The sequence below is a fragment of the Actinia tenebrosa genome, unplaced genomic scaffold (assembly GCF_029948245.1).
Source record: "Actinia tenebrosa isolate PJP-AT-01 unplaced genomic scaffold, QUT_ActTen_1.0 PGA_scaffold4__44_contigs__length_22323623, whole genome shotgun sequence".
In the NCBI taxonomy this organism is placed as follows: domain Eukaryota; kingdom Metazoa; phylum Cnidaria; class Anthozoa; order Actiniaria; family Actiniidae; genus Actinia; species Actinia tenebrosa.
In genome coordinates, this window is record NW_028292581.1 from 17,173,054 (window position 1) to 17,196,880 (window position 23,827).

Consider the following 23,827-nt stretch of genomic DNA (forward strand, 5'->3'; position numbering starts at 1 on the left):
GTATCCGCAATTTTTTTTTTTTTTTTTTTTTTTACGGATACGGGTTGTGTCCACACGTGTCCGCAAATTTTTGTGTCCGTATCCTCAAATTTTAAAGATAATTTGCGGATACAAAATTTTCCGGATACGTGTGGACGGGGCCTAAGACGGCAATGATGCACAGTATTTCGTACATTCCAACGAGTATCTATTGAATAGCGCAATTAGTGCTATTGTATGCTTGCCGTCGTCGTCGTCGTTGCCGTCCTGCAGCTTAAGGTCCCTATTATGTTAAAAATAACCAGTTATCGGCCTTCAGCTCGTGCTTATGTAATATATTAACCTCAGGCTCAAGTAGCCTCTCGCTTCAGGTCGATAGCCCTCAATAAAAGCTATAAAAACGTAAAATCTAAATTATCGAGAAGAGAAAGCTCAATAACCAATAACCGAACAATTTTCCTTCCAGTCGTTTTGTCAAAACGCGTTTAAGAAATGATTTCAACAACGATAAGAAAACTAGGAAAACGGAGAACCCGGAGGAAGACCCTCGAAGCACAGGAGAGAACAAACAACTCTACTCACATACGACATCGAGATCGGCAGGACTCGAACTCGGGGCGCATTGGTGAGGAGCGGCGCATTAGCAGCGCACGCCACCGGCGTTACCCCTTAAAAGAATTATAATTAAGAAATAAAATGACTCTGTCTGGCGGAAAGTTGGGGGCGAATTATTGACTAGATCAATAAAGATCGGAATTCTCGGTAGGGTCTCATGATTATAGCCGCGGGGATCATTTGCCCACATTGACCGATCATACGTGCATGTTTGAACGTGTTGTGGACATCAATCATTATTAACCAACCAACCAGCCAACCAACCAACCAACCATCCATCCAAGGGCGGCAAAAATCTTTAAATATTTTAAATATTTTGAGGGGCTAATTGAGTTTCTTCCGTCAACACAATGGAAAACAAATTAAAAAGCATCGTTTTTTTCTGCTGAGGGGGGTGGGGGGGGGGTGGACTTCAGCCCCCCTGGATTCGCTGTTGCCATCTTTAATCACCCATCCACCCATCCACCCATCCACCCATCCACCCATCCACCCATCCACCCATCCACCCATCCACCCATCCACCCATCCACCCATCCACCCATCCACCCATCCACCCATCCACCCATCCACCCATCCACCCATCCACCCATCCACCCATCCACCCATCCACCCATCCACCCATCCACCCATCCACCCATCCACCCATCCACCCATCCACCCATCCACCCATCCACCCATCCACCCATCCACCCATCCACCCATCCACCCATCCACCCATCCACCCATCCACCCATCCACCCATCCACCCATCCACCCATCCACCCATCCACCCATCCACCCATCCACCCAATTCACTGGCCATAGACCCACCCACTCACCCTCCCCTGCAGTCCATTATTCGTCCATTTTTTTCCATTTGTCCATCCATTTATCTCTTTCTTCATCAACTCAAAAAAAAAAAAAAAAAAACGATAAAAAAGGACAGATATTTCATTCACAAAATTCTGCTTTTAGTGAACAAGTAAGCCAGATGCGTGTTAATCTCTTTCAGCAGGTGTTAATACCTGTCGCCTTTAGCCTGGTTCAGATGAATAGATTAATGATTTTGAACACTCAAAACTAGTTCTTATTTACATTATACGTTTATTCGTATTAATTAGAGTCTGATATTAATACAAATTAAAGTGCGAATCTATTCTTGGTCGTATTTCAAACACACCCGCTTGTTGGCTTAAGGTTATGTTTCGATCGTGGAGTGCAATAAAACAGGGATTAGAGTCGTGAGTCTCGGCTTCGGTACTTGATGAATAAAAAGTTGCTCCTGGGATGTTACTCTTTGAAGCCTTCCTATCTGGTGAGTCATATTTAGAGAGAGAGAGAGAGAGAGAGAGAGAGAGAGAGAGAGAGAGAGAGAGAGAGAGAGAGAGAGAGAGAGAGAATAGACAGAAAGACAAAGAGACAGAGAGAGCTAGAGACTTGCTACAGAAGGAAAGGAAATATACATTTAATATTAACTTATGCTACAATATAAAATAATCAAAATAAGTTCAATAGCAGCTCCATAAATGCGTTTTAAAAGAGAATGCCATTTAAAATGTAATACCATCCAATTCAAGGCGCGTTTTAAGAACCTTCAAGATGAATTAGCAAGAAAATGACAAGAGGTTTTGGATGGATTAACATCTACATTGAAACACATTAGCAGTTATTTTTAACCACAAGAGAATACAATGATATTGAAACCATAGTAAAAGGCTCAAGGTGTTCGACCACAAAAGAAAAAGAAAATTAATGTTCAGCAATGCCGATACTGCAGGCCCTCGATGCGACTTTGAATATAATCAAAAAATAGTATTCGCTTTGAACGCTTGAATTTTTAACGATTCGGTTATTCTCGTGAGCCGCTATCAAAATAATTTTTTTTTGAAGTTAAATTTCGTATGCTATATGCTCGAATCGATATATTTTATACCCCATATATCGTAGAGTGACCACAGTAAACCCGTGAAACTTTAGTAATACTAAATAGCACAATTTCATGCAAATTCCATTGTTTTCTATTGTTTAATTAGCACTATTTTGTACTATTTAGTAATTAGTGTTTCACGGATTTACTGTGGTCACTCTAACGCTTTTATATGTTATTTATGAGTATCTATGTTATACACCTATTTCAAGAAACGTTGTCATCGCCAAAGGAGATATGCAATAAGCGATAGACGAAAAGCGATAGGAGATTTGTCATTCCAAGACCCAAGAATAGCTTGAATGACTTGTGTTTCTGCTTCTTATTCTTATCAAGAACATGGACCTTAGTGTTGAGACTGATTCAATGTTCTTTGTATTCAACGAAACCATTTCCATGTCGGAATGACCTATCTCCTATTTCCTATTGAAATAAACTGTTTAAAACAACGCGATTAACACCGTTCTTCACCTATTCGATAACGAGTAATTATGATATTCTGTAATCAATGTATATTATGATGCTAAATGACCTTCGATAATCGTATACATCTTAATATAAGGGTAATGAAATAAGAGACCAAGCTGTCACAACGACGTGAATATATTCCCATTAGTTTGTGTATTCATTCACTGGAAGCAATAACGAACATATGGACAGACTAGCATGTCGTCTTTGCGTCACACTGTTTGCGATAGATAGATCTCAAATTAAACGGCTGTCATGTTCTTATGAAATCATACATCAATATTCATCATCGAGGCATTTGGCTCATTTTGATGATTTAAATGTGCCTCGGAGAAGAAAGAAAGAAAGAAAGATTCTTTTCGATTCTAACTTCGGCAACGAAGCCGAAAAGGGGCATCAAAATTTTGCTCAGCTTTGTTCGATATAATAATAATAATGATAAGGACGAGGACGAGGACGAGGACGAGGATAACGAGGAGAATGACAAGGAGAATGACAATGACAATGACAATGACAATGACAATGACAATGACAATGACAATGACAATGACAATGACAATGACAATGACAATGACAATGACAATGACAATGACAATGACAATGACAATGACAATGACAATGACAATGACAATGACAATGACAATGACAATGACAATGACAATGACAATGACAATGACAATGACAATGACAATGACAATGACAATGACAATGACAATGACAATGACAATGACAATGACAATGACAATGACAATGACAATGACAATGACAATGACAATGACAATGACAATGACAATGACAATGACAATGACAATGACAATGACAATGACAATGACAATGACAATGACAATGACAATGACAATGACAATGACAATGACAATGACAATGACAATGACAATGACAATGACAATGATAATGATAATGTTATTGATAATGATAATAATAATATTTAAAAAATAATAATAATGATAATGATAATAATATTTTTTAAAATTATTTTATTTTATTTTATTTTATTTTATTTTTTAATTTAGAAAAAATGTATTTGGTATCTATGTAGATATATATAACGTATAGATTATCTCTTCACATATCCTACAATAAAAAATATATCTATTTATAATAATAATAACAATAATAATAATAACAAAAAAGAGAGAAAAAGAAAATAATAATAATAATAAATAATTTTTAAAAATTAATAATAATAATAATAACAATAATAATAATAATAATTAATTAATTAATTAATTAATTCACAAAGGACTAGAACAATATGTCAACCATTTAAAAGGGGACATCTCTATCACAGAAGTACAGAAGATTGCTCTCCTTGGAACTGCACACATCATTATAAAAACTCTCATGATTACTTGATTCTTGATTTCTATTTTCCCTTTAAATTGATTTATTTTATTTTTTATTTTAATTACACTTCGTATCGTAAATTTATTCTTGTTTTCCCAAGGCCCATGGATTGGACTCGGTAAACTAAGGATTTTGTAAGCAAAATTAAAGCAAATTGTAAATAAAGATAATTATAATAAAAATAAAAATAATGATAATGACAATAATAATAATAATAATAATAATAATAATAATAATGATAATGAAACGTCTGTACAATTGTTAAATTTGTATACATCTTTGTAAAACTAGTCATGCAGATATTTGCTTAGACTATTCATGCCTGCAATACTCTGTGTAGCAAAAATGTCTGAAGTTGATCGAAATAAGTATATTAATAATAATAATAATAATAATAATAATAGATGTAATAATAATTATTATTATATATATATGTATAATAAATATATATATAATTTATTATTATTATAATTTATTATTATTATTAGTATATGTAATAGGACTCCATGCTGTCCAATTAAGAAAATAATTGGAGACTTACCTATATGGGATTAATGGGAAGCTGTATAATAATAATAATTATTATTATTATTATTATTATTATAACAATAATAACAATAATAATTTATTACTTTTATAACCCTACTTAATAATAATAATAATAATAATGATAATAATGATAATAATGATAATAATGATAATAATAATGATAGATAAGGATAATAATAGATAATAATAATGATAATAATAATAATAGATAATAATAATAATAATAGATAATAATATTATTATTATTACTATTTTTTTTAAATTAAAAAGCGCGAATACTTAAGGAGAGTTATAGACATCGAGCATGGCTCATTTACACCATTAGTTATTACGACTACAGGGGGATGGTTAACGAGTGCCACGCATATCATAGTCATTTGGCCGACAAGATATCACACAAGAAAGGAGAACAATACGCAAAAACAATCTCTTGGATTCGTGCCAGAACATCATTTGCTCTTCTGCGGTCTGCCCTTGTATGTTTGAGAGGTTCAAGAACAAAAAGGCGAACTCCTTATGATGTACATAACTGTGATTTTGACAATGACACTGTCCAAGGAGCCATTAAGTCTTCTACTTAGATTAACTTTTAAATATATATATATTTTTAAAAACTTTATTTTTTATATTTTACAAATATTTTTTAATCGATAAATAAGCAATTTGTACATATATTTGTTATTTTATATTCATAATCTCTTTATTAACGTTATCATAAATTTTTTTATTATTATTATCAATAGTTAATTGAATTCTATCATAATATGTGTGTGTATTATTATTATGGCATTGAGACTTATGAACTTTAAATACTATAGTTTTTCATTTTATTTTTGTTTATCATTATCTTAAAATATTAAGCATTGGAACTTTAGTAGCTTTGGAGCGAGTGTAAGACATGCATAGACTATTAAGGTTTATTTAAATGAAATTATTATTATTATTATTATTATTAATATTATTATTATTCATTATTATTATTTATTATTATTATTATTATTATTATCACCATCATCATCATTGTTATTATTATTATTTATTATTATTCTTAATAATATTATTATCATTATTATTATTATCGTGAACTTCGTGATATTCTATAAATAAAGTTCACGATAATAATAATAATAATAATAATGATAATAATATTAATGATAAATGATAATAATAATAATAATAACTTAGTAATAAAAAGAAATATATAACAATTTCATTTAGAATAATATTTGTATAGGAAATCGCACAATCTTGAGTACAATTTGGAAATAAATAGACACGAGTAATGTTTTGAAAGTTCTTGTAATTGCACGAGACTTTAGGCGAGTGCAGTTAAAGAACTTTCAAAACATTACGAGTGTCTATTAATTCCAAATTGTACGAGAAGATCGTGCGATTTTTTGTTTATAGTTCACTAAACAAAATTTCAGTAAAAAATGCGAAGCGACGCCGTTCATCTTTGTCTATTTGGCAGCCGATTTTCAGTCCATCGCGCAACTGAAATGCATAAAAAAGATTAGTTCTTACGGCTTTTTTTTTTTTTTTTTTTTTTTTTTTGCCGCTGTTGACATTGTTTTGGCCGTGTTTCCATAGCGACTTAATTCGGTACTCCTACGGAGTACCATTAACACTATAATTGTACTCCTCTCGACACCAATCAGATCGAGTAATTTTGTTGAGTGTACTATAAAAACCTTAATAATACTAAATGTATATATAAAAATAAAGAAAAATATACGATAGTTTTGATTGACAGCTACTTTTCAAATATCCTCACAGCGGAAGACTAAACTTGGCTTGGCCAAAAAATGCTATAAATATATACCCTTTTATCAGCGACAACTTGAATGTCTGACATTTTCCTCAAACACTTGTAACCACGACATCCAAATATTGATAAACATTTTATAACCGCTTGAGTATAAAAGACGCTAAGAGACGAAGCCTCAAGAGATATGAGAAATGTTTTTCTACAGGATTCATTTTCTGGGTAAGTTTTTGTTTATAATTCAGATCATGTAAAGATTGCAACCTTAAAAAACCTTTATATTGATATAAAATGGAAATAAATCAATTCTTTCGTCCGACCTGGTTGTCAGTTAATTGTCAGTGAAGAGAAAATCATATTTGTGGAAGGAAAGCATATTTTCATTAAGGTGTATGCTCAAAAATAGTTCAATAACGCCAATGGCGAGACATTCATTACACTGCAACAGTCTGACTTTGCAAGTAACATTCTTTTAACGCCTTTAGGCGGGCGTTAACAATCAAAAGAACAATCTCATATTTTTCAATTCATATTTTCGACTTCAGTAGTCCATTTTGTACAGTTTCATGTATGGCCGCCACTAGTTTTGCAAACATCCCCTTAATGGCATTTAAGGTGGCTGCCTACTTTTGGAAATTGATTTAAACTTTTTTTAAAACTTCGATTTTCCGAATTGAAATTTAATGCTGATTCCAAATCTGGAAAGAAAAATAGGGTGTCCCTAGCTCGTTTTCGAGATATTCAGCATTTAATGGAAGCCTACGCACGAGCTTTTGGAGTAAAAAATGAGCCACCGGAAGTGATTAGAAAAAAAGTAAGACTCATAAGATAATAGTTATTTGCAGACTATATGATTGCACGAATGAAGGCTAGTCAATCATTCTACAATAATACATGGATATTTTCGACAAAAAGACAAAGAGATTTGAGGGTTTTGCCCCGTTGAAGCTCAAGACGCGTATGGCTCTTCAATGAAATCTTGTAGATTTTTCAGCGGTTTTTGAGCGCGTGCACATCGTGGGCTCAAATCGAACGTTCAAAAGTAGGAAGCCACCTTAAGACTTTTTTCGGCGATGGCACTTTGAAAATTATCACCAAATTTGGTGCTTTTAACAGAAAGTGAACGATTCAAGCACACACCTGCTATACTACTTGGCTTCTTGAGCTCTTCTGCATTGTAAGATCAGGTCACGAATTGACAATGACAGATGTTTTTTTGTTTTTTGTTTTTTTTGAGCTTTTGAATCGAATATGAGCTTTTACAAGATATAATTAGAAACGTCTTTTCAGGGTAAAGTCTGATTGTAATAGCTATTGGAGCTAATCTAGACAGTTCCGAGGACAATTTGAGGAAATGCAAGACTGCAGTACTGAGTTAGAGCTGAGTTAGCGGTTCAGAGGACCGGTCGTTTTTTTTTATGGAGAGGGGGGAGGGGGGGGGTAGGGATCAATACTATCTTAGTATAAACTTTACTGGCAGAAAGTACAAATATCCTCACTTAAATTAATGTACAAACGGCTGAGTCGAGGAGGATGGCGAAAGTTTACGTTATGTTCTAACTAGAATATTTAACAAAATGGGCATATCGCGTATACCAATGTCCCTTTTTATGTCCACTTCTGAAGGTCTGGATGATCTTTAGCTGGCTCAATAATGAAGTCATCGTCCTCTTGGCCATCACTACTTCCGCTATCATTATCGCAGTCATACAACCGCATCCCTTTAAAAAATAAGGCCCCCACTGACCACTCTGGAATATCCCTCCCCCCAACCTCCTTTCCTGCTCCATAAAGATAATGATCTGTCCCTAAGTACTATAACTCGTGCCTTATTGATTCTGTATGTTGGCTTGGGCAGATGTGGCTATCTGACCCTCCAGCGCGCGGAGAAGTGGCGCTTGATTATTATGAGAGACGTTTCATACCGCAGCATGTACCGAATAATGATGACGCCGAGAACAATAGAGTCATGCCCTATGAAAAGAGTGATTGATATTTTTCAAATTCATAGTAATACCGCTGTGTTCCTTGATTACAGACTCATTTATTAAAATTTAGCCTCATTTCAGCTTCAGAATATGCACAAATAACAATGGCAATGTAAAGAATGCACGACTTCAGTTATAGAAACACATTGAAATTCTACGGACTTCCGTTACATGAATATTCTGCAACTTTCTGCAAAAATTACTATACTTAGTTTTAAATTTAAATGTTTTACATTCTTTTGTAGGTTTGCTGGCTTGTTTTGTTGGCGCTATACATATTGACGTGACTATCAACGGTGCTCAAGTAAAAAGCATTCCCGCAGGAAGTGACGTCGTCTTGAATTGTTCAGTACCACGTGACGATGCTGTGGACAGATTTGATTGGTTGAAAGGTAACCAATCAGTGTCAGATCACGTGGTCACTACGTCATTCCAGGGCGGTGTTTGGTGGTCCAGCTTGGTACTTCAGAATGTGTCTCCTGTCAATACAACTGCAATGTATACTTGTCGTACATGGAAAAACAACTCAACCAAATCGACTCTTCAACGTCACGTCTGTGTTGATGGTAATTTGTTAATTTATAGACCAAATTCAACACTCGCACCGATGTGAGGCTTAAGTTGTGAACAAAGGGATCTGACGTGACTCAAAGTAATCTGGCGTTATTCAAAAGTCACGAATCACGCCAGATTCCTTTGTTCACAACTTAAGCCTCACATCGGTGCAAGTTTTGAATTTGGTCTATAACAGAAGTAACCATTGGCAACAAGCCGTTTGTGAGATGTTAGAAGCAAAAGAAAAGGAAAGGAAAGGAAAGGAAAGGAAATCGAAAAAAAGAATTAAAAGGAAAAATGAACATTACAGTGCCGACACAATAACCGGGAGCACTTGAACAAAATTTAAGTTAAAAAAACTTTAGCCAATCAGGAGAGAGCAAAATCAGTATCATATTGACCTCAGCCAATCACAATCTCTCAATAGTAAAGAGCCTACTCAGCTCACTGTCGATTCAGTCCTCTATCAACTAATACTTAATCATGATATTTTCCCTTTTTTCCCGGCAGAATTAGTACTGCAAGTAGAGCCGAGAGGATTGAAGTTGGATGCTGGAGACAGTTCTGTGATAACATGCACAGTTCAAGCAAGTTGTGGGGTACCATCACTCCTGTGGCTCAAGTGGCCTGGGAACATCATCACCGACAAGCATAGGATTGTGAACACGTCCAAGACGGAGTTGAAGCTTAAACTGTCTGAAGTGAATTTAAAAGATCGTGGACTGTACTACTGCAGGGCGATCAATTCAGCTGGACGTGAAGTTAAAACACAAATGTTCTTACTCATAGTGAAAGGTTAGGATCAAGTACCTTGTTTAATTTAGCTTATTTTTATATCCTCTTAGAGATTCAAATGCATACAAAGACATGGCAGACATGTGTTAACAATGGAGGCCAATAAGGTATCTTTGTTCAATATACCACCAACATGGCCGCGATGACGTGTCTTGCAAACGGAGAATGTACCCCCTCCCCCACGAGAAAAGCCAAAGCTGTGGGCCAAAACAAAAGAAATTTTCTCGTTTGGCAAATGCAATACCTTGTCAAGTAAGAACATTGCATTGTTACTGCCCTCCAACATGGCGGCTGTGGAACCCACTCGTAAGAATTATTTGAATCTTAAATCTTTTTTTATTGTTGTTGTTGTTGCTTACAGAAGTAAAGACTCTACGCTCACCTTTGGTGACGTCACCACATCAACACGTGGATGGTTACCATGGTAGCGACGTGACACTTTCCTTCTCCACTCAGTACACCCCGAGGCCCTTGTCTAATGGTGAATGGTACTATGACGGGAAAGTCTTACACGATAGCCCTAAGTACACTATACATAATCGTGGGTTCTTCCCAGGAACAGACCGGGGGCTTTTCTCGATGACAATACACGACCTGAATGAAGATGATTCAGGGAACTATACTTTAAAAGTAACAACATCAATAAAACCTTTCGCTGTTGGTCACGTTCAACTGACAGTCCATGGACGAGGTAAATAGACCTTTTTAGCTTTGACGTAATAATTCTTTTCCATTTCAGACCACGTGTCATTCTCTTGACAGTAAAATTCTTCGTTTGAATTGCACCTATATTTATGTGTCTTCTCATGCACAACTGTTAAGCAAAGAAATTATACTCTAGGGAATGACACGTGGTCTGGAATGAGAAAACATTACGTATATGTCCAGCCAAGCTAAAAGGGTCAATTAGGCCATAGCTGACGTGAATGGGCTATGGGCCAATAAATCACGCGAGGCGCAGCCCATATTGAATCCTTAGCTCATGAGATCGAGTAATGCTGCATTAGGAAATGACAGAGAAATAAAACATACATTCACTGATCTTTTATCTTTACTATTTTAAAACCTGGCGTAGTTCTCTAGCACGTCAAATAGACCAGTAATCGCTTAGCCAATCAGGATGCACCATCTTTAAAAGTCAACTTGTTTGTTTATTAGCCATTCTGAGGTTGAGTGGCAAAGTAGGTCTAGTTGGTATCGCAGTGCATTGTGAGCTTGTTTTCGGGACTTTCCGAAATGGCGGCCATTTCGTTCCTTAAACGGCCCCAAAATTCACTGCAATGCCAACTCGACCCAGTCTTACCCTCAACCTCGGGATGGCTGAAACTTGTGTTCTCAAATCTTGATAAGATCCAAATGATACGCACGGGATGGTACCAAATGTCCCTACAGTCAAAGCTAAGGAAATTGAAATTTCGTGCGAAATGGAATACCCTAACAGCGAGAAACAACCACCGAGACTTTACTGGGCGTTAAATGGCGAGAAGTTGACTCCACAGTCAAAGTACGAAACACGTTCCTTACAAGAGCACAAAGGTCACTACACGTTGATTACGATGGTTGTCACCATATTCAACTACAGTCAAAGTGATTGTCGTTGGTATACCTGTGGTATGAATACGTCACAAGGCGTCAAGGAGAAGCTTGTAGCTCCATGTCCAATGAACCAAACTGAGTCACAAGGTTGGTTATTTGTAATCAAGTAGAGTTGGTTTGATGTGAATGTGAAACGTCACGGGGCAAGGCACGGTTATGATATACCATAGAGCGCGAAATTACTGTTCATCCAATCAGAATGCTAGGACACAAAACACGACACGGGGTACGGCACGTTCACGGCACGGCACGGTCATGGGACGGGACTTGAAGCTATTACAAACCACAGAGAGCAAAAATACTGTTCATTATTCAGTTTGAAGTGGTGGTTACAGTCAAACCACCTCAAACGTGAACACGTAGAGGTTAGCCGTACCGTGCCTATTCTTGCATCGCGGACGTTGACTCGTTTATACTACTTTACAGTCAAACAGTCATTATTCGATTCGAACATTCATTATTGAAAACGAATGGCACGGTCATAGAAAATCACAGCGCTCGAATTTTTTGAACCAATCAGAATGCTAGAATACAGAAACCTCATGCTCAAGACAAGGCACGGTCATGACAAAGCACAGCGCGCAAAATTACTCTTCATCCAATCACAATGCATGAATATTGAAACTTTATACTCAAGGCACGGCACGGCACGGCACGGCACGGCACGGCACGGCACGGCACGGCACGGCACGGCACGGTAATAACAAATCACAGCGCGCGAAATTACTGTTTATCCAATCAGAATGCAAGAATACTGAATCCTCACGCTCAAGACACGGCACGGAACTTCAGTAACGTGTCATGAAATTTTTCAACGGTCATACGAAATGTAATCTAATTGGGTTCATTTTGGCACACATCAGAAAAAATCTGTTAACATTTGGTCAGCTACGATTTCAAGCTCACGCCCCCTCATGTGAGCCCATACAAACTATGTCTCAAAAACACGGTTTTTGGATCTTTTCTCAAAGTAATGACTATCTAGGCAAAAAGCAAAAGTGGATTCAGTCAATTCAACTATTCACGGACTGTATTATATGGATTAGATTGAATTCTATTGAAAAAAAAAAAAACCGTACTTTTTGAGTTGAATGTACGTGTAGTCTACAACCACTGATAGAAGATAGCCTTTAGTAGATAACCATAGAGTACACCATTCGAACGCAGTTGCAGTGACTAGAGTAGATTTATTGACGGTAGATATTGTTACGATCTTAAGAAACTAAGAAACTGGTTCGAACTGAAATACAGGTTAAAACACAACATTAATTTAAGATCAATTATGCTAGCTATTACAAGATCAATAAATTCACTTACTTTGATGTACGTGGATAGGATAAAGATTGAGAAAGAAGGTAGAATTTTGATAGATTGAAGACTGATAATACGGTGTAGTTAGCGTCGAGAAAGCTATATGATACTACTGAAAAAGCACGTGTCATAGATTGATTGACTGAGGTATCGAGTCACTTAATCATATAATAAAAAACTTTGTAAAAGATTAACTAGTTAACATTCCGGCCCCTTAAAGGCGCTAAGTACTGCCTTTACAATAAACTATAAGGATAAAGGCCGGAGGACAAGAAAACTGAACGGTAACAATAATAATCGTAAATGGTATGTAATAAACTAAGAGTTCAAAGTTAGTGTCCCTCGTGCATTGCACAATAGTATATCGTAGAGTCCTTTTTTTAGGCTGCAACATCTGCTTCCTCCAGAAGTACAATCTTACTGACTGGACGTACAAGCGTCGATGTCTTCGTCCTTATTTTAGCGGACCGTACTAAGCCATCCACACTATTCTGGTAAACTTCTAGTACTCTGCCTAGTGGCCATGAAAATCGCTGTGTGGTATCATCAACGATCATCACGACGTCGTTGGGTTGCAGATTCCGCTCTGCTTTTTGATCCACTTTTGGCGGGCTTGTAGACTGGGCAGGTACTCTTTCACCCACCTCCTCCAAAAAACGTCGGCTAGGTACTGCACCTGTCGCCACCTTCGCCGACTGTAGACGTCTTCCTTTGCAAAAATACCTGGGGGAATGGTCGAACCTGGACGTAGCAGTAGCAGATGGTTGGGAGTCAGAGCTTCAAGGTCTCGCGGGTCTTCAGAAACCTTTGTAAGTGGGCGGCTGTTCATGATCATTTCTACTTCGCACATCAGGGTGGATAACGTTTCGTCGCAGATGGTTTGTTGTTTTAAAAGTCCTTGGAGAATCTTCCTGGTCGATCTGATACATCGCTCCCACACACCGCCATGGTGCGAGCCTGAAGGTGGATTGAATGTCCACTTTACATTCTTTGCTAGAAGCGCGTCGTGGATGGCTTGCTGATTCATTGATTGGATCGATTCGCGAAGTTCCCTTTCGCCCCCGACGAAGTTCGTCCCATTATCCGTCCTAATTTCTTTAGGTGGGCCTCTTCTTGCGATAAATCGCCTTAGCGTGTTTATAAAGGAATCTGTATCTAGGCTGTGTGAAATTTCTATATGAACAGCTCGTACGGTAAGACAAGTGAAGATCACGCCGTATCTCTTTACTGTTGTTCTTCCACGACGTACCAAGAACGGTCCAAAGAAGTCAATCCCGACGGATGTGAACGGTGGATTATCCGGAGTCACGCGGTCTCTTGGCAGGTCCGCCATTTTTTGCTGCTGTGGTTTGCCGTGATTCTTTCTGCAAAAGAAGCATGTACCGATGGCACGGCGCACCGCTGCTCGGGCCTTGACAATCCAGTATCTTTGTCTTAGATGAGATAAAACATGCTCTGCGCCACAGTGACCATTAGTAACGTGGTGGTGTCTAATCAACAGCTCGGTGACATGCTGCTTGCTAGGGAGAATAATTTGGTGCTTGTGATCTTCGTCTATCGGTGCGTTCGCCAGACGACCTCCTACACATATCAGGCCATCAATCAGCTGAGGACTGAGGTTGTAGATAGAACTTGACTGCAACACTGTGGAATTACGTGAAGATAGAGCGACAACCTCTTCGGGAAAGGCCGACTTCTGCACTAACTTGAGGATTTCCCTTTCTGCCGCATTCATCTCGTCCACTGTTATCGGATCCAGCTTGTTCGAAGTGTTGACAACTGTTTACATCTACTTGACTAGCCATACTTTCTGTCGAGACAGGAAGATTCGCAATGGAGAATACGGTAGGAATTTCTAGATGGCCAGTACCATCCAGGGCTGATACCTCTAGGCCAAGAACTGTTGTCTCAGTTTTGCTGTTGACCTTCTCTATCGTCGTGATAGATAAAGTGGTTTCCTTTCCTTGGGCATTGAGCATGTGTTTGAGTCTTTCTGTGCAAAAGGTGGTATTTGATCCCCCATCCAGGAACGCGTACGTTTGTACTACCTTGTTGGAGTCTCTTGCCTTGACCTTCACAGGAACTATAGGCAAGGCTATTATCTTCCGGGTCGGGACTGTTGGGTGACTCTTGACATAGCCGTTTCGAACCTGGGAGGAACTTTGGTTGGTGGTTTGTTTCGAATCACTGCTTGTTGCCTCGCCATCTTGTTTGGATTCTTTAGCTGTACTCGACTTTGGGTGAAGAAAGGTCGAATGTTTTTGTGTGCATCCATCCACCTTGCAAAAGCTTGCCTTTGAACAAGAATTAGCTACGTGACCATTGGTAAGACAGTTGTCACACAATCTCTTGTTGCGAACAAGTTTGTGTCTTTCTTCTAAGCTCATTCCTCTGAAGACGGAGCACTGAGAAAGCCAGTGATTATTGCTGCATGACGGGCATTCTGGAAGTCTCCGAGACGTCGTAGTATTGAGACATTCGCTGTTCTTGTTATTGCTGTTTGGAGATGTTCTCGCGTCGACTTGAGTTGCGAACGACATTGTTCTCCTAGTGTTTCGTTCGTTGTAACTTCTTGGCTTGTTTGTATTCAGGTTGCTGTTGTTTGACATGTCACCGAATATTGGATGGGCTGCAATTCTCGCGCGATCCTCCACGAATGCGGCTACATCGTCAATGGTAATTTCTCTTCCGTCCCTTTCGGTGATCCTATCTGCGATGTCGCGCCACTTCAGGCGTAACCCGTATGGCAGCTTGTCCACAATGCGCTTCAGCGTGTCCGGGTTTTCTATTTTACTCGAAAATCCAATCTCTCTTAGGGTGTTCCTGCAGCTCGTGAGAAGGGTTGAGAACTTACGCAGTGCTTCGCCAGATTCGGTCTTTATCGGGTTGCCTTCGGTTAGTCTACCAACATACGATGCTGCTATTTTGTAGCTTTGGCCGTATCTTTGCTTAAGAAGTTTTCGGGCTTCGCGATAGCCTTCTGCGGGGGGCATTGAAAGGCAACTCCGCATCAGCTCCTGTACGTCTCCAGCTGTATATTGTACAAGATAGTACAATCTTGCATTGTCGCTCTCCGTTTTGGACTCGATGATATTCTCAAAGGCTCGGACGAAGCTGCAATATTCTATCGGATTTCCGTCAAAGGTTGGTACCTCAGGCTGAGGTAGCATCAAGGCAAGGGTGTGTCGCTGTTGCTGAACCAGTAGGCTCTCTATTTGTTGAGCTTGCATTCTCTGGGCCGCCATCGCGCTAAGAATAGCTTCTTCGTTTTCCGATTTTATCTTGATGTCCTTCTTCAAGTCCTCTGTCTTCTTCTCGTTGATTGATATTTTAAGGTCGGCTGGTAAGTTGAGCATCGGTGGTGGTGTTAATGGTGTCTTAGGCCTTTTAAAATCTCCGTTTTCTTCCGTACTGTCCTCGTCTGTTTCTTCGCCGCTCGATTCATTGGAAACTGTCTCGTAACTGCTCTCACCTTCGTAGGCATTTTCTTCGGCGGTGGCCTTTGCTATTTCTGTTTCCAGTTCCAATTGTTCCATTTTCTGTTTCAAACGCAGTTCTTCTTCTTGAAGTGCTTGTCGTTTTTTAAGAAGCGTCACTTGAACTTTCAACGCTGCCTTTCGTGCGGCGATATTTGACCTTGACGAACGTGAGCTGCGATGAGACGTGACACTGGCGTTGTCGTCATCGACCTTTGGATCGCATGACTTCTTCTCCAACTCTGATGCTGTGGCTATAGAGTCTATTCTTCGTTTTAAATCGCAAACTCTTGTCATCTCTGCTTCGAAGTATTCATGGGATTCTTCTATATCGCATTCGTCAGACAGATTGGCGTGGTAAGTTTCGTGAGCAGTTCGAAAATTGTCCATCGCGTCATCCAGTTCGGGAATTTTCAATTTTATGGATTCTAAATTGTCGACGCTGAGTAGCATTTCTTTGATTTCATTTTGTGTTTTTGTAATAAGCCCTTTGGCGGCGCTCCTAGCTCGTTTCAGTTGTCGCAGTTCTTCCATTATTGGATTGGCAGATTATTGAATTCCGATCATTCCTTTGACCATGCGGTTATCAATGTTCCTTTGAACCATACAGCATTCCGATCATTCCAACGAAATCAAGTACGGCGAAGTAGAAGTTATACAGCAATGTACAGTCGTAAATAACACAGCTACACGTACATCAAATTCGAACTAAATGTAGTCTACAACCACTGATAGAAGATAGCCTTTAGTAGATAACCATAGAGTACACCATTCGAACGCAGTTGCAGTGACTAGAGTAGATTTATTGACGGTAGATATTGTTACGATCTTAAGAAACTAAGAAACTGGTTCGAACTGAAATACAGGTTAAAACACAACATTAATTTAAGATCAATTATGCTAGCTATTACAAGATCAATAAATTCACTTACTTTGATGTACGTGGATAGGATAAAGATTGAGAAAGAAGGTAGAATTTTGATAGATTGAAGACTGATAATACGGTGTAGTTAGCGTCGAGAAAGCTATATGATACTACTGAAAAAGCACGTGTCATAGATTGATTGACTGAGGTATCGAGTCACTTAATCATATAATAAAAAACTTTGTAAAAGATTAACTAGTTAACATTACGCCTATTGGATGTATTTTACAAGAGAAAATGCATGACATAACCGGGGTCAAGCAAGAAAATCGTCTCTCCTTGAAATACAACAGAACCTGTCAAAAAAACAGAAGTGGATTTGAAAACCCCGGGCTTTCCTGAACATTTTGGTATATAATTCATAGGAATTTGTTAAAATTTAGAACCGTATTTTTGCTGATTTTATAAGCTCATACTATCTGTTGGCCTATACATTCGCCTCTTACGATTTCTTAGGTTTCGTAGCCTCGAAAACACGCTAATTACGGTAGTTAGCGAAAGAACAGAAGATTTACGGGTCATTTAGAATGTTTTGTCACGCAGTTTACTTGTGCTATATAACTTTACTTTTAAGAACAACCTTTTGCTTTGGAAAGAGAGGAAAAAGACCGAAAAGAGCAAATATTCCAAATGTATGGGCAATTTTTAAATGTAAATGTGTAAATGTGTAAATGTGTAAATGTGTAAATGTGTAAATGTGTAAATGTGTAAATGTGTAAATGTGTAAATGCGTAAATGTGTAAATGCGTAAATGTGTAAATGTGTAAATGTGTAAATGTGTAAATGCGTAAATGCGTAAATGCGTAAATGCGTAAATGTGTAAATGCGTAAATGCGTAAATGCGTAAATGCGTAAATGCGTAAATGCGTAAATGTGTAAATGTGGAAATGTGGAAATGTGGAAATGTGGAAATGTGGAAATGTGGAAATGTGGAAATGTGGAAATGTGGAAATGGATGTGAAATGTGGCAATGTGAAATGTGGAAATGTGGAAATGTGGAAATGTGGAAATGTGGAAATGTGGAAATGTGCATTGGAAATGTGTAAATGTGGAAATGTGGAAATGTGGAAATGTGGAAATGTGGAAATGTGGAAATGTGGAAATGTGGAAATGTGGAAATGTGGAAATGTGGAAATGTGGAAATGTGGAAATGTGGAAATGTGGAAATGTGGAAATGTGGAAATGTGGAAATGTGGAAATGTGGAAATGTGGAAATGTGGAAATGTGGAAATGTGGAAATGTGGAAATGTGGAAATGTGGAATGTGGAAATGTGGAAATGTGGAAATGTGGAAATGTGGAAATGTGGAAATGTGAATGTGGAAATGTGAAATGTGGAAATGTGGAAATGTCGGAAATGTGGAAATGTGGAAATGTGGAAATGTGGAAATGTGGAAATGTGGAAATGTGGAAATGTGGAAATGTGGAAATGTGGAAATGTGGAAATGTCTTTTTTCGGTGGACAACGTTAATGACATTGACTGTATATATTACTGGATTATATCTACTCAGACCATGCATGGTTGTCCCTTTTATTATCAATCTCCTTCATTTGCACGGCTGGGGTCGCCATTGGTTGTTTGGTATTGAAAAAATACAGGAAGAAGACCATCTATAGAATGCCTATAGGTAGGATATTATTTCACAGCGTTATGTGATATTCGTTATTTATATTGTTCTTTGTTACTTAGATATCACTAAGTATTTGTTATATATGTTGTTGTTAGTGTCTCATAAAGTAGAACAAACATCCCTACAAAAGTGATCTATTTTTTCTTTCTCTACGAAATATTTTTTTAAATGATTGATATGGCGTAGATTTTTAGCTTAAATAATATGTCCCATGCAAAATTTAAGGGTTTTGCCCTCTTGAACAACAAAGCGTTAAAACCAGAATTATCAACTTTCAAAAGGTGTCAAAAATTTGCAAAGAATGTATGCGGGGGCCTTGTACTTTGTAAACAGTCTTTGTAAAATTTTCACACTTTTGAATTGAGGGCTTGTAACTCTGGTTATTTTTTAATGAAACGCGTTCAAATTTCAGACTTACTAATATCGAGATGCTCTATCAAATGGCAAAACTCGCTTGCTAATTAGACTAAAATTAAAAATTCGCCCCAATCTCTTGCTCGTTTCTAAGGACCATCACGTGGTCTGTTGCAGCCATGAAGGCAGGAACAATGAAATCTGGCCTAATCTGATTTACGTGAAAAAGAACCAAGTTTCAAAGGGAAACAAAATTCGATCTATTGTTGTGCCTCCTGTCATGGCTGCCATCACGTGATGGTGCAAAGCATCTATAGTCCTGTCTCCAATATTCTTTCGTTTTCAATATTTGAATTGAACCTTTCTTTTTTTAGGAAACGAAATCAACGAAGAGATACTCCAGTGGGACTTGTTTATCTCGTACAACGGCAAGGATTTCGAATGGGTCAAAGAGCAGTTACTGCCATTGTTAGAGGAGAACAAGATTTCTTACTCGATCCACAGTAAAGACTTCGAGGTCGGTAAAACAATAGTGGATAATATGGCGAATAGTGTATACAACTGCAAGCAAGTAAGTGTGTTGTGTTATATGTGAGGGAGGGGAGAGGATGGATACACCTAATTCAAAAAACGTTGTCATCGCCATAGGCGAAAAGCGATAGGAGATAGGTCATTCTAAGATCCGAGAATAGCTGGAGTTACTTGTGTTTCTGCTTCTTATTCTCGTCAAGAACATGGACCTTAGTGTTGAGACTGATTCAATGTTCTTTGTATCCAACGAAAGCATTTCCATGTCGGAATGAGCGGTCGCCTATCGCCTTTGGCGATGACAACATTTTTTGAAAAATGTGTATTATGGCTCAAAGTATCTACAAGTGCGAAAAACTGTCTAGAGGGAAGAAAGGGAGAGGAAGTATGTTATGGCTCAAAGGATCTACAAATGCAAAAAGAAAAACACTCTTGAGGGAGGGGAGGGTAAGGAAATCGGGCCACAATGTATTCAACACAATACAGTTAATGCCAAGAATTCACTTCCAAACAATATATATCTTTTCTTTTAATATTTCTTTTAAATCAAAAGCATATACTGAAAAATTTACACTACAGCTTTAATTCTACAGCATTAATCTTCTCTGCTTTCAAACAAAATGGCGCTCGTTTCATGAAATAAGGCTTCACTCAGTACAACAACCTTTTTTTATCTTGTTTTATTTCATCTTATCGACGCAAATTCCAAATACTTTTCAAATAAACGCCTTTCAAAGTTCAAAAACTATAATGCTCGATTTGTGCCTGGGACCCTAATAAAGTTGGCTCGGAACAAACAGGTAATCCCCATTATGACGTCATGATAATATATTAATATTACAGGTCGTTGCTGTTTTATCCGAGAATTACATGAAGAGCAGGTTCTGCCGTGCAGAGCTAGATATGGCTGTATGCAGACACTTCGCAATGGATAAGTCGTGTTTGACCGTCATCACAGTTGATGAGCTTCCCATAAAAAATTTGCCTATAAAACCCGGGAAAAAGGTTCATGCAGAATGTGTTAAAGAAGACGACAACGAATGGGGGAAAAGACTAATTAAACACTTGCTTCCTTTGGTTAGAAAAACGAACAGTTCAGTCAAAACTTAACCAGTCCTTACATCCCAGACAAAACTCGAAAAAAAACAAACAAACACAAGAGAATTAATCGGCTACACCTCGTGTTCCTAAGCCGCTTGCTTCTCTCTACATACAAACTTGGCATGCATACATACATACATACATACACATTTTATTTAATGTACTGAGGTTAAGGGTTCAGGCGATAGTATGCACCAGCACTAAGACTAAATACATAATTACATTATATTAATAAGATCTAATATGGATAAAATATATACTAAATATATGAGCTACCGTAATACAGTACAGAATTCATTAACATATGTTTTACAAATATAAAGTTATTTCACCGAAAACCGAGCTAGAAAGCTGAGGATCATGTTTCATATCAAACGAGTATATATATTTTTTGAAACAAACTGCAGCTTGAGGAGGCTCAGAAGAGGTGAGACTGTAATTTGAGTAAGAGATGTGCAAGTCCATCAACAGTTATCAAGCGATTGAAACAAGTATAATTTATCTATCCATAATCCTTGTCGGTCTCAGCTTTGTAGTTTTTCAGGTGACTAACTTTATTGAAATAAGTATATTTATATTTAGTAAAAATACACAGGTGATTATTGAAAATCTCGCGCGCTGATTGGTCGAGAAACTCACACTATCACACGATAATCACTTCCAGCGATAATCCAAAATGGCGCCGGCCAGCCGCTTTGTTGCTGTTACCGGGAAAAAAATGCCTTTTATCGTCTTTTTTTTCTATTCTTGAATGAATCACCTGTGTATTTATACTAAGACAATTATTTGCCTCAGCCTCAGTGAATATCGGAGAATATTATATACCAAGTGTCAAAGTTCCATTTTCCTCAATTTCTATTGGTCGAGAGTGTGTCACGTGAACGTGAAGAAATTCGACTGTTTCCTGGCGACCATTCCGGGAGGGGAATATTATGTTATGGACCGGGAATAACAAAAGCGGAAGTCACGTGATTGAAAAAATTTAAAAACCGGAAACCAGAAAGCAACACATTTGAGCGCGCGTTTGTAAAATTCATTTACACGTTTTCTTTCACGAAAACATCAGATTAAACATGGAGTCTTCGGAGTTGTGTATTAAAAACATTGAAAATCTTATTCATTTCTCCATTTTTGTTTTGTTCTCTTTGACACTTGGTATGATAATAAAGCACTTATTTACTGGGGCCTCGGGAAAGCAGTAGGTTTTTTAGTCTCTCGACCGCTGATGTTTCACGAGGCGGAGTCTCGGGACCACAAAACATATTGTTTCCCTCGGTCCCAGTAAATAAGTGTTAATTGTTTCTCACAGGAGACAAACATGTCCAATACTCACGACCCGAGTCAACTCATCAAGTGCTTAGTCAAGTTGAGTCAAGTTGATCAACTCGTCAAGTGCTTAGTCAACTCGTCCGTTTGAAAAATAGATTACTGTCTAAAAAAGTAGGACTGTAAGTATACAGTCCAACGCCGTACCTCACGAGTTGAGTCAAGCACAATCTTGCAAAGGTCCCACATATAGGTATGCATTAGGAAAACACCTATATAAATTGAGCTATTTATCTACTTATATATGTACATATATTAGACGTCCTCGAGCCCGAATGGACTATTGACTTACAGGCCATGAGGGCGAGAGGACTATTAGTCAAATGCAACTACCACTACCACTACCACTACCACTACCACTACCACTACCACTACCACTACCACTACCACTACCACTACCACTACCACTACCACTACCACTACCACTACCACTACCACTACCACTACCACTACCACTACCACTACCACTACCACTACCACTACCACTACCACTACCACTACCACTACCACTACCACTACCACTACCACTACCACTACCACTACCACTACCACTACCACTACCACTACCACTACCACTCCCACTTCCACTACCACTACCACTACCACTACCACTACCACTACCACTACCACTATCTCTACCACTACCACCACCACCACCACCACCACCGCCACCACCACCGCCACCACCACCGCCACCACCACCGCCACCACCACCGCCACCACCACCGCCACCACCACTGCCACTGCCACTGCCACTATTAATATTTCATACTTCCTTTACCACTACTATCACTACCACAACCACTAACACCATGTGCCATGCGGCGAGACCGCGATACTCTGAGCTAACTGATCCTTCACTAGCTCGAAGCAAATATCGCTGTTTTGGATTGCATTCATTCGGCAAGTGTGGAGTGAAATTACTTTTGTTCAAGTCGCAAAGTTGTTTTGAAGCTTGGTATACATATACTAGATCATATTCGAGTTAAAAATATGAAATAAAAAATGGAGGTGACTGACTTCGTTTCGAGATAAACGCTGCGTAATATCAACATTTTCATAGTAAAAGACGCGCGCAGAAAGGATACGCAGAAACAATGGTCGCGAAAGTCCTTTAAGTCTACAGGTCCACAAAGACCCAAAGCATCGAAATGGGTTTTATTTTGCTCGGGTCTCAATGGCCTTAATTAAGTAAAACATTATTGCCACTGACGAGCATTTTCAAACGTACCCTATTAGACTTCCAGCTGTTTAAAACGACGCACTAACCAAAGCTATAGGTAGAAAACGAGAATGTCTTCTTAACAATAGAGTATTCAAATAGTGGTTGCTCTAAAAACTTCAGCTCGAAAAGTATTATAATAACGAGTCGATTTTGAACTATCTTTACTCTAAGTTATAGTCCGTACAAAAATTAGTTTCCCTAACGGTAGATCTTGGATTTTAGTTCCTGGAATGGATGATAAAAAGTGAAAAAATAAAACGATTTCACGACTTACAGTTATAGAAAAATCTAAATTAAGTCTGGCTTGCTTGTTTGCTGTCAAGTTAAACATAATTACTGGAAATTAAGATAATAAATTTTTAAATGGTGT

General features: G+C 38.2%; 2 protein-coding genes across 2 annotated transcripts; one reads left to right on the forward strand and one right to left on the reverse strand.

Moving 5' to 3' along the window:
- Nucleotides 1-1,737: 1,737 nt before the first annotated feature.
- Nucleotides 1,738-22,621, forward strand: LOC116303000 (uncharacterized). The gene is made up of 8 exons (XM_089037226.1): nucleotides 1,738-1,888; nucleotides 8,881-9,201; nucleotides 9,701-9,985; nucleotides 10,347-10,676; nucleotides 11,336-11,668; nucleotides 18,804-18,920; nucleotides 19,652-19,848; nucleotides 20,649-22,621. The coding sequence occupies exons 1-8, from the start codon at nucleotides 1,861-1,863 to the stop codon at nucleotides 20,913-20,915; spliced, it is 1,878 nt and encodes a 625-aa protein (XP_088893352.1). The 5' UTR covers nucleotides 1,738-1,860; the 3' UTR covers nucleotides 20,916-22,621.
- Nucleotides 14,404-17,497, reverse strand: LOC148907308 (uncharacterized). The gene is made up of 2 exons (XM_089036596.1): nucleotides 17,301-17,497; nucleotides 14,404-17,223 (listed from the first exon to the last, which is right to left on the reverse strand). Exon 2 carries the CDS (start codon nucleotides 16,900-16,902, stop codon nucleotides 14,545-14,547), a length of 2,358 nt encoding a protein of 785 aa, XP_088892722.1. The 5' UTR covers nucleotides 16,903-17,223; nucleotides 17,301-17,497; the 3' UTR covers nucleotides 14,404-14,544.
- Nucleotides 22,622-23,827: the final 1,206 nt, after the last annotated feature.

Coding starts and splice junctions, on each gene's coding strand:
- LOC148907308 (XM_089036596.1), bottom strand. CDS start 16,902: ATGGAAGAACTGCGACAACTGAAACGAGCTAGGAGCGCCGCCAAAGGG.
- LOC116303000 (XM_089037226.1), top strand. CDS start 1,861: ATGTTACTCTTTGAAGCCTTCCTATCTG. Junction 9,986..10,346: donor GTTCTTACTCATAGTGAAAG/GTTAGGATCAAG, acceptor TGTTGCTTACAG/AAGTAAAGACTCTACGCTCA. Junction 11,669..18,803: donor GAACCAAACTGAGTCACAAG/GTTGGTTATTTG, acceptor ATATCTACTCAG/ACCATGCATGGTTGTCCCTT.